Genomic DNA, 13,688 nt, shown 5'->3' with positions numbered 1-13,688 from the left:
TATATATATATATTTATTATATATACTAGCATTTCAGCCCGGCGTTGCCCGGGTATTTGGATGTGTATGTTGAGCAAAAAAAAAAAAAAAAAAGTGGTAATAGGAAGGCAGGCTCGACCCCGTACCGCAAAGGAGGAAAAGAACGGGGTAAAACCTAACGTTTATGCTTTTACGACCACCGCCAAACCGGAAACAACATTTTTTTAAAATTAAGGCTAGACAATCTAAAGGAGAAGATAACTTTAAAAAATATTGGCGAAAAAAGTGACCCCCCCCCTCCCGTAGAAAAGCGCCTAGTTGAAGGGGAAGATATTAATGTTTTTAGCCAATTTTTCGATATTTGTCGTATGAAAGGTCGAACTTTAAAACGATACTGATCTTGGTAAAATCTGTCGCCTCTATTGAAAGTTTAAGGCAGACATGCAAACATACATTTATATATTGGTAACTAAAAATTTTCAACCCAAACTGATGAAAAAGCTTGCCCTATCTCTGAATACCCATTATGTAAAATTTCAAATATTTAGACCAGAAATTGTTTGAGTAATTTGGAAGAGACCACAGAGGTCAACTTTTTTTTTTTAACTTTGACCCCTATTATGACCCCTTAACATTTATTGTTTTGGACTCAAATCAAGTTATTAATTTAGATCCATGTCCAAGGAACCTATATCTAAAATTTCAAGTGTGTAGACCCAAAATTGTCAGAGGAGTTTGGTAGAGTTCTCAAACGTCAAATCGTTGAACTTTGACCCCTTAATCGCCAAATTTCTGGCCAAAAACCGATCACATAGATTTTCCCAAATCTCAGTACCTTGTATATCAAATTTCGAGTCTGTAGACTAAAAATTGACAGTTATTGCGTAGGGAAATGTACAGACACACACACGTTCACTATATATATATATATATATATATATATACACACACACAGAGTGTGAAATGATAAAATTGTCGCACTAGAAAAGACGACATGATTCCATTTCCATTTGATGGAAACCGATTTTCTTTTTTATCGCAGACCATCTACTTGCTGGCCAGTTGTGTACAAATTCCAAGAGTGATGGGAGCCTTCTATCATGTCCGAAAGTGACACAATGTTCAACAAACGAGATCAGAGATGCGCTGCTATACAACTCATGCTCTCTACCGATCCAAGTTATGACAACAGGACCATTGCCAGCACCCACAAAATGCAAATCCAGACGGTTTAACACTTAAGGGCACAGCTCAACAAAGTTTCCGGCCATAGTTATGGTCTTTGGTGTGGTTTCAAGTGTGGGCCACATCAAGCAACCCCACATCTTCGAAGTCGGCTTGAAAGTCAACACCAAAGTGTACCTGGATGTCCTGAAGAGTGTGGTGATCCCCTCGTGCAATCAGGTGGCCACTGTCAGCCCCCAAGTGTGCTTGGCTTCAAGAGTGCCACGACTTTGTGCCCTTCTCTCACTGGCTCCCCTCCTTACTTGACCTGAGCCCGCTGGGCCACTTTGTTTGGTCATGATGAGAACATCACCAACACGAGCTCCCACAACACCAAAGTCAACCTGATGGTTGCCATCCGCCGAACTCCCACCGGTGCTTGTGGAAATACATTGAATAGATGTCAGCTCTACTACATAAGCAAGTTACGTGAATTGATAATTTCAAAAAAAGAATTTTTAAATAAAGCTGTAGTATTGTTTTCTTTAGGGCGACACATTTATCGTTACAACTGATTTTCAGTTTAACTTGCAAAATTGGCTTAAGATTCTTGACAAACTTGTACGCTCTCACAAATATACAAATCGTAATATCGGTTGATATAAAAATGATCGATTAACTATAATAAAGGAATCTTACAGATTTTAGGGTTAAAACTTTAAAAATTCACTGTTCTATTTAGTATTTAGTATTTTCTATTTTTATACATCATTATTCCTAATTGTTATATATATATATATATATATATATATATATATATATATATATATATATATATATATATATAAATAAAAGTTATATATATATATATATATATATATATTTTTTTTTTTTCCCTGTGCATCCTCATACTTTCACTACACCGATGAAGACTGAAGGATCGGTCGAAAATTATGTACTTATGAAAAAAGTTTAATTTTTTTTCATAATATTATTATTTTGTATTCCTGCACGTCACCAATTAAAAACGAATAAAGAAAAGTTATAAGCCTTTATACTTTTCGCATTCTTTTTTATTCATATATATATATATATATATATATATATATATATATATATATATATATAAATAAAAGTTACAATAAGTTTACCAAGGTAATAAAAATGATAAACTTAAAATATATTATAAATATTAAAAAGTTAATATTTACAAGTAATCTCAACCAGATGTAAAAGCTCAATAAAACCGAAAAGGAAATAGAGCTTATAATATGAACAAATGATTAATAAAACATGTTAAAAGACATCTGCCTTTTGGATCATTTTGGACCATTTTGAATCTACCCATTGGATTGGAAATTTTTAATTTGACCGTTTTGGATTTTACCATTCTTTGATTTTTTTACCCTTCACCGGACTATCCATTCATGTGAAATCTTTTTATCATTTTTCTTTTACCTATTCCCCTTACCTCACCCGTTTTTGTTAACCAAGTAAGATCTGTGACTTACTTGTAGTTTCATTAAATACTTTTACATGCAAAATCCGATCCCGCATTTTGTTAATTCCTGCCCTCTGATGAGAAGGAAAGTATTTCTTCGAAACTCTGCAGATTAAGGACTATCCACTTATCTTGTGCTTCCTTTTTTAAAATTAAATATGCTTTTAACTCTTTTTCAAGATGTCTTTCACATGTTTTATTAATCATTTGTTCATATATATACATACATATATATATATATATATATATATATAAGGGACCTAGTGTGTGTGTGGAATGGTCTACCAAACTCCTCTGTAAATTTAATATATAGGGAATTTGGACATATGCAACAAATTGGGTTTGGTTTTTAGCTGATAAATAACTGCTAGGAAATCAAAATTGAAAAAATTGGAAACGTGTTTCTTCTAAGCATGTGCAAATATACATTTAAACCTGTAACAATGATATTTTTTTAGAGTTTTTACATGAGTACAGACTTAGCTTAAATAATACTGGAGAGTTGTATGTTTTGGTGTTGATTCTAGCTGATGACAACCAAGTGAGTTTTAGCCCGGGAAAATCAGTGCAAAAGTGTGAAAAAAAAAAAAAAAGAAATTTTCTAGGTGAAGCTCAAACGACGGCTTTACAAATATGCATGCCTAACGTAATAGCTACTGGTTCATATTTTAATTTTTAGCCTTGCAGCAAACATGTCTTCATGGCTCAAGCATTAACATCAAATGAAAAAGTAAATCTTAAGATAAACGTTTTGGTTTCGATTTTCGGTGGTGGTGGTGGTTCTTTTTTTAAACTTTAAATCATTACTATATATTGGGTCCAATATAATAAATACTAGTGTCGGAATCGGAAAAATCAGAACTTTTTGGAGTATCGGAATCAGTATCGGGAAAATTTGTGCCTATTTTCCAATGCCTAAAATGATTCCTTTAATTATTATTTTTTTTAATTGATTTTGTTAAAAACCAAATCTTCCATCGCTCATAGTAATAATGAAATAAATATTTATTAATTTCGAACTAATAGTAAAACTAAAATTTTTAGATCATCCCCAACATGTCTGTTCTTACATTTTAGAAAATATATGCACATTTAATGTGTGTTTTTACGCTAATTGGGAAAAATAACAACCTTGTACTTACATATTTAGAAATTTATAAAGAATCGGAAATTGTATCAGAATTGGGAATTTAGTGTGAAATTGGTAAAATTATTGGAATCGTCCCATCTTTACACATAAAAGCGAAAATGTGTGTTTGTATGTATGTATGTGTGTGTGTTCGTATGTCTGGCAAAAACTTTAGACACGCGTCACGGATTTTCGCTAGATCGGTATCATTTTAAACTTCCAACCTTCGCCCGACAAATATCGAAAAATTGGCCAAAAACGTTAATTCCTTCACCCTGAAATAAGCAGTTTTCTACTAGGGGTCAGTGAAAACCGTCCTCTCATGACGAGTTTGCTTCTACGCATGCATCATACGACGTAGTAACCTGATTTATTTTAAATATTTGAAAAAGCGACACAATTTCGTCGACGTCATCTTAGCTCAGTTGCTTAGAGCGCGGCCTCATTATCTAAAGGTTTTGGGTTTGAATCGTGGTGTGAGATGTCTTTTTTTTTTTTGATTTTTTAAATTTTAATATTGAAGCAGGGTCATTTAAACCATTTTTCACATGTTTTTTTTTTTTTTTTTTATTTTTCAGATTTTTTAACGTTCGTTTTTCTGTTTTCTTTTTTTGTTTTTCCCATTTTTACATTTAACATCGTTCGTTTGCCTTACGTTAGTTTTTTTTTTACTTCGCTTATTCTTAAGTTTTCATTAACACCCCCCACCCCGCCCGAGCACACACACCTCCAAACATCCGGGCAACACCTGGGTACCTCCCGGGGTTATTTAAGCCATTTTTCACGTTTTTGTTTTTTGGTTTTTATTTTTCAGATTTTTTAAAGTTTAACGTTCGTTTTTCTGATCGTGTTTTCTTTTTTTGTTTTTCCCATTTTTACATTTAACATCGTTCGTTTTTTTCCAATTTTTATAAGTTTTAAAATATTTACTTCGCTTATTCTTATGTTTTGATTAACACTCCGCCCGAACACAGACACCTTTAAACACCCGGGCAATGTCTCCATCGGTTACAAAACTTTCTTTGCTGTAAATAAAAGGTGTAGACTTTGCATTTATCTTTCAGGAATTTAAAAATTTAGATTATGTTCAATAACAATCAAAATAACAGGAAATTAACATTTTTCCATTTGAGTTTTTGACTTTATATTTGTAAAGTAAAAATGGATGCGTATAGTTCGTAAGAACGTCGTACTTACAACAATTTTCTCTTTATACCAATCTCCGTTGATGAAGTGAATATAGTCAGCATAGAATGCCAAAGGACCAATGATGATTCCATGGAAACAAAACATGTAACTGCCAAAATGCAATACGTTTGGTAATGACCTGTGAATGAGAAAAAAATAAGTGTCGAAAAGAATAAGAAAAACGAAATGTCGAAAAGAATAAGAAAAACGAAATGTCAAAAAGAATAAGAAAAACGAAATGTCAAAAAGAATAAGAAAAACGAAATGTCGAAAAGAATAAGAAAAACGAAATGTCGAAAAGAATAAGAAAAACGAAATGTCGAAAAGAATAAGAAAAACGAAATGTCGAAAAGAATAAGAAAAACGAAATGTCGAAAAGAATAAGAAAAACGAAATGTCGAAAAGAATAAGAAAAACGAAATGTCGAAAAGAATAAGAAAAACGAAATGTCGAAAAGAATAAGAAAAACGAAATGTCGAAAAGAATAAGAAAAACGAAATGTCGAAAAGAATAAGAAAAACGAAATGTCGAAAAGAATAAGAAAAACGAAATGTCGAAAAGAATAAGAAAAACGAAATGTCGAAAAGAATAAGAAAAACTAAATGTCGAAAAGAATAAGAAAAGCTAAATGTCGAAAAGAATAAGAAAAACTAAATGTCGAAAAGAATAAGAAAAACTAAATGTCGAAAAGAATAAGAAAATCTAAATGTCGAAAAGAATGAGAAAAACTAAATGTCGAAAAGAATGAGAAAAACGAAATGTCGAAAAGAATAAGAAAAACGAAATGTCGAAAAGAATAAGAAAAACGAAATGTCGAAAAGAATAAGAAAAACGAAATGTCGAAAAGAATAAGAAAAACGAAATGTCGAAAAGAATAAGAAAAACGAAATGTCGAAAAGAATAAGAAAAACGAAATGTCGAAAAGAATAAGAAAAACGAAATGTCGAAAAGAATAAGAAAAACGAAATGTCGAAAAGAATAAGAAAAACGAAATGTCGAAAAGAATAAGAAAAACGAAATGTCGAAAAGAATAAGAAAAACGAAATGTCGAAAAGAATAAGAAAAACGAAATGTCGAAAAGAATAAGAAAAACGAAATGTCGAAAAGAATAAGAAAAACGAAATGTCGAAAAGAATAAGAAAAACTAAATGTCGAAAAGAATAAGAAAAACTAAATGTCGAAAAGAATAAGAAAAACTAAATGTCGAAAAGAATAAGAAAAACTAAATGTCGAAAAGAATAAGAAAAACTAAATGTCGAAAAGAATAAGAAAAACTAAATGTCGAAAAGAATAAGAAAAACTAAATGTCGAAAAGAATAAGAAAAACTAAATGTCGAAAAGAATAAGAAAAACTAAATGTCGAAAAGAATAAGAAAAACTAAATGTCGAAAAGAATAAGAAAAACTAAATGTCAAAAAGAATAAGAAAAACTAAATGCCGAAAAGAATAAGAAAAAGTAAATGTCGAAAAGAATAAGAAAAAGTAAATGTCGAAAAGAATAAGAAAAAGTAAATGTCGAAAAGAATAAGAAAAACTAAATGTCGAAAAGAATAAGAAAAACTAAATGTCGAAAAGAATAAGAAAAAGTAAATGTCGAAAAGAATAAGCAAAACTAAATGCCGAAAAGAATAAGAAAAAGTAAATGTCGAAAAGAATAAGAAAAACTAAATGTCAAAAAGAATAAGAAAAACTAAATGCCGAAAAGAATAAGAAAAACTAAATGTCGAAAAGAATAAGAAAAACTAAATGTCGAAAAGAATAAGAAAAACTAAATGCCGAAAAGAATAAGAAAAAGTAAATGTCGAAAAGAATAAGAAAAACTAAATGTCGAAAAGAATAAGAAAAACTAAATGCCGAAAAGAATAAGAAAAAGTAAATGTCGAAAAGAATAAGAAAAAGTAAATGTCAAAAAGAATAAGAAAAAGTAAATGTCAAAAAGAATAAGAAAAACTAAATGTCGAAAAGAATAAGAAAAAGTAAATGTCGAAAAGAATAAGAAAAAGTAAATGTCGAAAAGAATAAGAAAAAGTAAATGTCGAAAAGAATAAGAAAAAGTAAATGTCGAAAAGAATAAGAAAAACTAAATGCCGAAAAGAATAAGAAAAAGTAAATGTCGAAAAGAATAAGAAAAACTAAATGTCGAAAAGAATAAGAAAAACTAAATGTCGAAAAGAATAAGAAAAACTAAATGTCGAAAAGAATAAGAAAAACTAAATGTCGAAAAGAATAAGAAAAACTAAATGCCGAAAAGAATAAGAAAAACTAAATGCCGAAAAGAATAAGAAAAACTAAATGTCGAAAAGAATAAGAAAAACTAAATGTCGAAAAGAATAAGAAAAACTAAATGTCGAAAAGAATAAGAAAAACTAAATGTCGAAAAGAATAAGAAAAACTAAATGCCGAAAAGAATAAGAAAAACTAAATGTCGAAAAGAATAAGAAAAACTAAATGTCGAAAAGAATAAGAAAAACTAAATGTCGAAAAGAATAAGAAAAACTAAATGTCAAAAAGAATAAGAAAAACGAAATGTCAAAAAGAATAAGAAAAACTAAATGCCGAAAAGAATAAGAAAAACTAAATGTCGAAAAGAATAAGAAAAACTAAATGTCAAAAAGAATAAGAAAAAGTAAATGTCGAAAAGAATAAGAAAAAGTAAATGTCAAAAAGAATAAGAAAAACTAAATGTCGAAAAGAATAAGAAAAACTAAATGCCGAAAAGAATAAGAAAAACTAAATGTCGAAAAGAATAAGAAAAAGTAAATGTCAAAAAGAATAAGAAAAACTAAATGTCGAAAAGAATAAGAAAAACTAAATGTCAAAAAGAATAAGAAAAACTAAATGTCGAAAAGAATAAAAAAAAATAAGTGTCAAAAAGAATAAGAAAAATTAAATGTGGAAAAAAAAACTGTAAAAAGACAAAACAAAATTGACAAAAAACTGACAATAAAAAATTAAGTTAAAAATTTTTATTAAATATAAAACTAAAAAACATATTAAACTAAGAAACATAAAACTAAAAAAATATTAAACTTAAAAAAATATTAAATTAAAAAAAATATTTAATTAAAAGCATAAAAATATCAAATTAAATTATAAAGAAGAAGAAAAAAAATGATTTACCGAACAGCATATCGGCGTTGGGACTCTGATATATCTTTGTCTGGACGGTACATGCCATCATAAAGATTAAAGGCAAGGCTGGTCAGCTTTTGCGTACTGATCATCAATGGTCTAAAAATGAAACGTATCAATTATTGTTCGTTTTTTGAAGATTGGATAGCAAGTTATACACATAATAGATTTCATCCTACCAGAAATAATAGAGAAAAATAAAAACAATTTTTCACGGACCAATTTTTTTTTTTTTGAAAATTATCAAACAAAAAGCATTGTCAAAAAAAAAAAAAAAAAAAAAAAAAAAAAAAATAGTTCTGACAACATGTTTGAATTTATTTACTTGCTTCTAAAAATCATACAACTTTTGTCGGAATATCACAGATTGATGCAAAAGTTTTTTGCCAATTTAAAATTTTATCTTTAAAATGAAAAACTTTTTAAAATTCTTCATTCATAAGCTTTGGTCTTTATCAATTGACTAGCAGGGAGACTTGACATTGTCCAGGATTGATTGATGATCAACGAATATTCAACACTCCCATATTTTTATTGTTATGGAAATCCGTGAAATCGCCCGAGAGGAAGCTTCACATGCCTCCATGCAGTAACTTAGTCCAAAATATGTTATTCTACATTGCACTCTAGAGAACATACTGTTTTTTTTTTTATAAGATTATTTTATATAAACTTCTTTCCAGTTTCTTCTACAAAACAATCAAACCAACCCCATAAATAAATATTTAAAGAACATTACGAAATAACATTAAGAAATTTATGTGTGGGGTTTGAACCTACATACCATGTCATGCAAAAAAACAAAACAAAAGAAAACAAAAAAGAAACACATAAATTTTCAAGTTTATAAAATTCTTTGCGGTTAAAAAAAAAAAAAAAAAAAAAAAAAAAAAGAAATTAATGTGCAGAGCTTTGTAAGTTACTCCTCTCAAAATTGAAGATCCAATCCTAATTGAGAGCAACATTCAAAATATAATTAAAAATAAATTGGAAAATCTTTGAAAACCAAGAAATGTTAAACAAATATTAAATGATAAAATCAGTTTTTTTCATATAAAATGTCTGGTTTAGTAGTAGTAGTAGCAGCAGTAGTCAACTTTGATGTGTATACGCTCGGTTAAGCAGGAAGTTCAAATTAGTAGTGTTTCACATCATAGAAAACATTTCCTAAAGTTAAATTGAAAATCTTTGAAAACAAAGAAATGTCAAAATATTTATTAAATGATGATAAAGGTAGGTTTCGATACCGAAAATTTTGACATTTTATATTAAAAAAAAAAAGATTTTATCGTTTAATAAACATTTTGTTGGTTTTCAAAGATTTTCAATTTTAACTTTACGAAATGTTTACTATGATGTGAAACACTAATTATAATTGCAAATTATTTAGGACTTCTACCTAATCATAGTTGACGGAACAAGAGCAATCTATCTCCGTGGACAAAATAAAGGGTTCCGTTTGAAATTTCGTACAGATTCCCAAGTTCGACAAAAATCTAAAGGAAGTTGGAGGTTAAATCGATCAAAACGTGAAAATAACATTCAAGATGAGAACAGTAGTCCGAAAAATTTAATACGAAAAATCAATCCTCATCTCAAAAATTCATAAACATGTAAATTCTATTCATCAACATCCGTCTTATTTCTATTTGTTATTTTGGAAGTTTTTATTTTTCAAGTTCTTTATATCTTTAAATATTTATTTATGGGATTTGGTTTGGTTGTTTTGTAGAAGAAAATTGGGTTTTGTTTTTGATTTTATAGAAAATGATTTATTTTTGTCGAAGGGAAAGAAAAAAACCCCAATAACATCAATGTTTGGTGCAATTTTAGTCAGGAAGCCAGTATCTTCAGACAGTCTGATCTAGTAGCACTAGATGCCCTAGCAGGTATTACCACTTCAGACCAAAGTGGACCTGGGAGCACCAGTAATTTCACATTCCTCACAGTCCCCAAATGAGGTCTCAGCACAGGACCGTTTTTGTGGAACGAATTGGATTCGAACTGGGCACACAGATTTTCTGTAGGCGTCTTTAATCACTTAGAAACCATTGTTATTGCATTGTATGTGTTATATGTTGTGAGTGTGTATATATGGTTAGGATTCCATTGCATATGTCACGATATGTGTGTGTATATGTGTATGTATAGTTCCTACTGCATCACATTTTATAAGTGTGTATATATTAGTTATTGTAACGTTACACACGCGTTAACATGTAGACACTGTCGCAAGGAAACCAAGACAAGAAAAGAATTTGACTCATTCCTTTTTTTTTTCAGTGAAACAACATACATTTATTTACAGGTACTTTCCAGAATAATGCCTTGTCTTTGGTTTAAACGGCTTCTCATACTCCAATGTGCTTAACAAGACTCTACTATGTACGCTGTCTTTGTCTAACCATGTTTGGGACACGTCTTTCCCTGTAGCTCTTGACTCACATGTGTAATACGTCTCTCTCTATCCTTATTGGTTACATTTTTCTTTTTTTATAATTTTTTTTTCTTTCCTTCTTCCCTGTGACACCTTGTAAACTTCTTGGTCATACGCACAACACAGCTGCTGCTGCAACCATACACATGCCTACACTCTGTTGTATGACACACACACACACACACACTACATCTAGGTATAAGCAAGCAACAAACGTATTTTGTTTTTTAACATGGTTTTTATAAGTCTCCAATAAAATTGATGGTTGCGGTTGTTTTACGGCATATCAACCTTTTTCAGGTTATTTAATGTCGAATTTAGTGATTTTGAGGAACGATTTTTTAATGGAGTATATTTGTTTTTTAAGTCAGATTCTATTTAACCCATAGTTGGGACCCTAACAGGTACTGCCACTCCAAGTCAGAGTGGACCTGGGAGCAATGGCCATTAAAGGGTATCTCCACACTCCCCAAGGCCTGCAAGCTGGGGCCTCACCATCGGATATAGTTTTAGGTCATATCCAGGACCGTTGTATAAAGGGCTCTTTTTAAAATTTTTTTATAAAGGCCAATTTTTTTTTAAGATATGAGAGTATGGTGTGGAGATTGTTATTATCAAATAACTCTTTAATATTGTTTTCTTTGTAGAATCGATTTCTTACTGTTACAAAATCAGTACATTCAATAAAATTGAAAAAGTGAAAAAATAAAACGTGAAGACCAACCCTGTAATATCCATCGTATAGCCACCATAATCATAGTATTGTCGATAGATGTGCATACAAGACAGATAACCCATGGCAAAAAGGAAGACTAATTTGTGGGCAATTGCAGGCTGGCCCCATTTCATCAAACAATAGCACACTGCCGATTGAGCACCAATGTGCCAGACTTGACTGAAAAAAAAAAAATAAAAAAATAAGATAAGAAATAAAAATGGTAAATTTGGAAAAATTCAATACAAATTTGGATTTGAATTTTAATGACATGGAAATTTCCTTGAATCAACATTTTTTGTCCTTAAAAATCTCTGGTGCTTAAGATAGAGTTGATAAATAATATTTTTATAAATTAAATTTTAAATATGTTGTTTTAAGCAAAAAAAAAAAAAAACACTTGTCATTTCTGAATTTTTGAGATGAGGATTAGTTATATGTATTCTTATTCATTGGACTATTGTTCTAATCTTGAGTGTGACTTAATTGTCATGTCGAGAATAGTAATATATCCAAAAATCATGAAAATTTAGTGAGTAGACAATTATTTATAGTTAAAAATAATTTTTATGGAAAATTGGGGGAAATTGCATTTTCCCCAGATGTGAACACCTTGAAAATTAGGAACACACTTCTCTCCCTTTTTACCACTTTAATCACCGACATACTGTTTTAAACTATAGCGATAAACTTTTTTTCTTTTTTTTTTTTCACTAAATACACAATAGCAGTTAAAGCTCTGAATTTTTGAGATGCGGGATGATTGTTTATATTATTTGTATTGATCAGACTATTGTTCACATCTTGAGTGTTATTTGGGCAATGTTTCGGTCGGTTTGGCTTTTAACTATCTTTAGGCATGCTGGTTGTTTGGAAAAGAAAGGAGAAAAGTTACTAGCTCCGTAGATATTTTCGTATTCTTCGAGTTAGTCTCTGTTTTATGGCTGTGGTTTCATATGTGTGAAAAGCAGTTGTTCTACAATGACAATTAAGTACTGTTATTTTTTCTCAAAATCACATATTTAAAAAACAAGATTATTGTAAAAAAAAAAAAAAAGAAAAAAGGAAAAAGAAAAAAAGGAAAAAAAAGAAAGGAAAAAAAAAGAAAAAAAAGGAAAGAAAAAGAAAAGGAAAGAAAAAAAGGAAAAAAAAGAAAAGGAAAAAAAAGAAAAAGGAAAAAAAAAGAAAAAAAGGAAAAAAAAAGAAAAAAAAGGAAAAAAAAGAAAAGAAAAAAGGAAAAAAAGAAAAAAGAAAAAAAAGAAAAAAGGAAAAAAAGAAAAGGAAAAAAAAGAAGGAAAAAAAAGAAAAAAGAAAAAAAAAGAAAAAGAAAAAAAAGGAAAAAAAGAAAAAAAAAGGAAAAAAAGGAAAAAAAAGGAAAAAAAAGGAAAAAAAGGAAAAAAAAGGAAAAAAAAGGAAAAAAGAAGAAGAAAAAGATTCATAAAGAATCGGAAATTAAGTACAGAATCAGTAATTGTATCGGAATCTGAAAAAATATCAGAATCGTCCCATCACTAATTTATATTCATGGCATAAGCATGTTAATACATCTGTTCTTGTTAGAACACTGAAGTAAAGAAATGATTAGCCTGGTCAGTACCAGATAGGTGACCATTTGTGAATACCAAAAACCTAACATCGTCATCATCCTTAACCAGGATATACATGTGACTGGAGACCACTTGCGAATTTGATATTTCCATGAAACTAACTCCTTTCGATGAATGCAGTTTAAGCCACCTAGTGTGAGTGCCACTGTACAAACAAACGCCAGACTACAGCATGGTAATCTTCAAGTCTAATGTGAACAAATACTTATTGAACAGTCTTCTCATATGAAGAATTTCACTTAAGTATCTGACCATCGTGTTGTTTCAAGTCATCTTGTGGAGGCGATCAAAATATGGAGGAGTATAAGAAGGCTAAAGCAATGCAGTGTTGAAGTGATGTAGAATTGAAAACGGACAAACAAACGAAGGTCTTTTTTTTTTATTTTACATTTTCACCCCAAACAAGGCACAGTGCCACTTTGATGAGGGGGCTACTATCGGGGACATAAGTTGCACTGATACTATGTAGGGAGTTAAGCTGCAAGATGTCTGTTCACATTACACTTGCACTTCTGCATGTCAGTACAGTTGGGAAAACAGGAATCCGGAAAGGAGTTCTAGAGTCTGGCAGTTTTTTGGAAGAAACTATTAGAGTAGAAAGCTTTCTTACATCTAGGGATCTCTACTGTGTAGGGGTGAGACTTTGCTGTTTGTTGGGTTTGTCAGGGGGGGTATTTACATCGAGAGTGATACAAGGGCTTTTAGTTTGTCAGAGCATCTATTAAAATACTTGTAAAACAGCCAGAGGGATGCAACATTTTGTCAATGGGACAGAGGTTGAAGCTTGGATGACAGTTCAGGAGCTATCTTGACTCTTGAAGCCCAAATGTGACAAT

The 13,688-nt window shown here is 30.3% G+C and overlaps 1 protein-coding gene across 1 annotated transcript in view; it reads right to left on the bottom strand.

The window, feature by feature from the left end:
• The window catches only part of LOC145243586 (lysophospholipid acyltransferase 6-like), a 126,642-nt gene that overhangs the window by 32,909 nt on the left and 80,045 nt on the right, over positions 1 to 13,688 (bottom strand). Inside the window, exons 3-5 of the mRNA XM_080106577.1 lie at positions 11,255 to 11,425; positions 8,082 to 8,192; positions 4,971 to 5,100 (exon numbers count right to left, since the gene is read on the bottom strand). Of these exons, the coding sequence (XP_079962703.1) occupies positions 4,971 to 5,100; positions 8,082 to 8,192; positions 11,255 to 11,425 (412 nt within the window). The remainder of the gene's footprint in view (positions 1 to 4,970; positions 5,101 to 8,081; positions 8,193 to 11,254; positions 11,426 to 13,688) is intronic.

This window comes from Euprymna scolopes, chromosome 22 (assembly GCF_053919585.1).
Source record: "Euprymna scolopes isolate OS-2025 chromosome 22, ASM5391958v1, whole genome shotgun sequence".
NCBI lineage: Eukaryota > Metazoa > Mollusca > Cephalopoda > Sepiida > Sepiolidae > Euprymna > Euprymna scolopes.
Note: the sequence above shows the minus strand (reverse complement) of the source record. Positions and strands in the feature narration are given on the sequence as shown.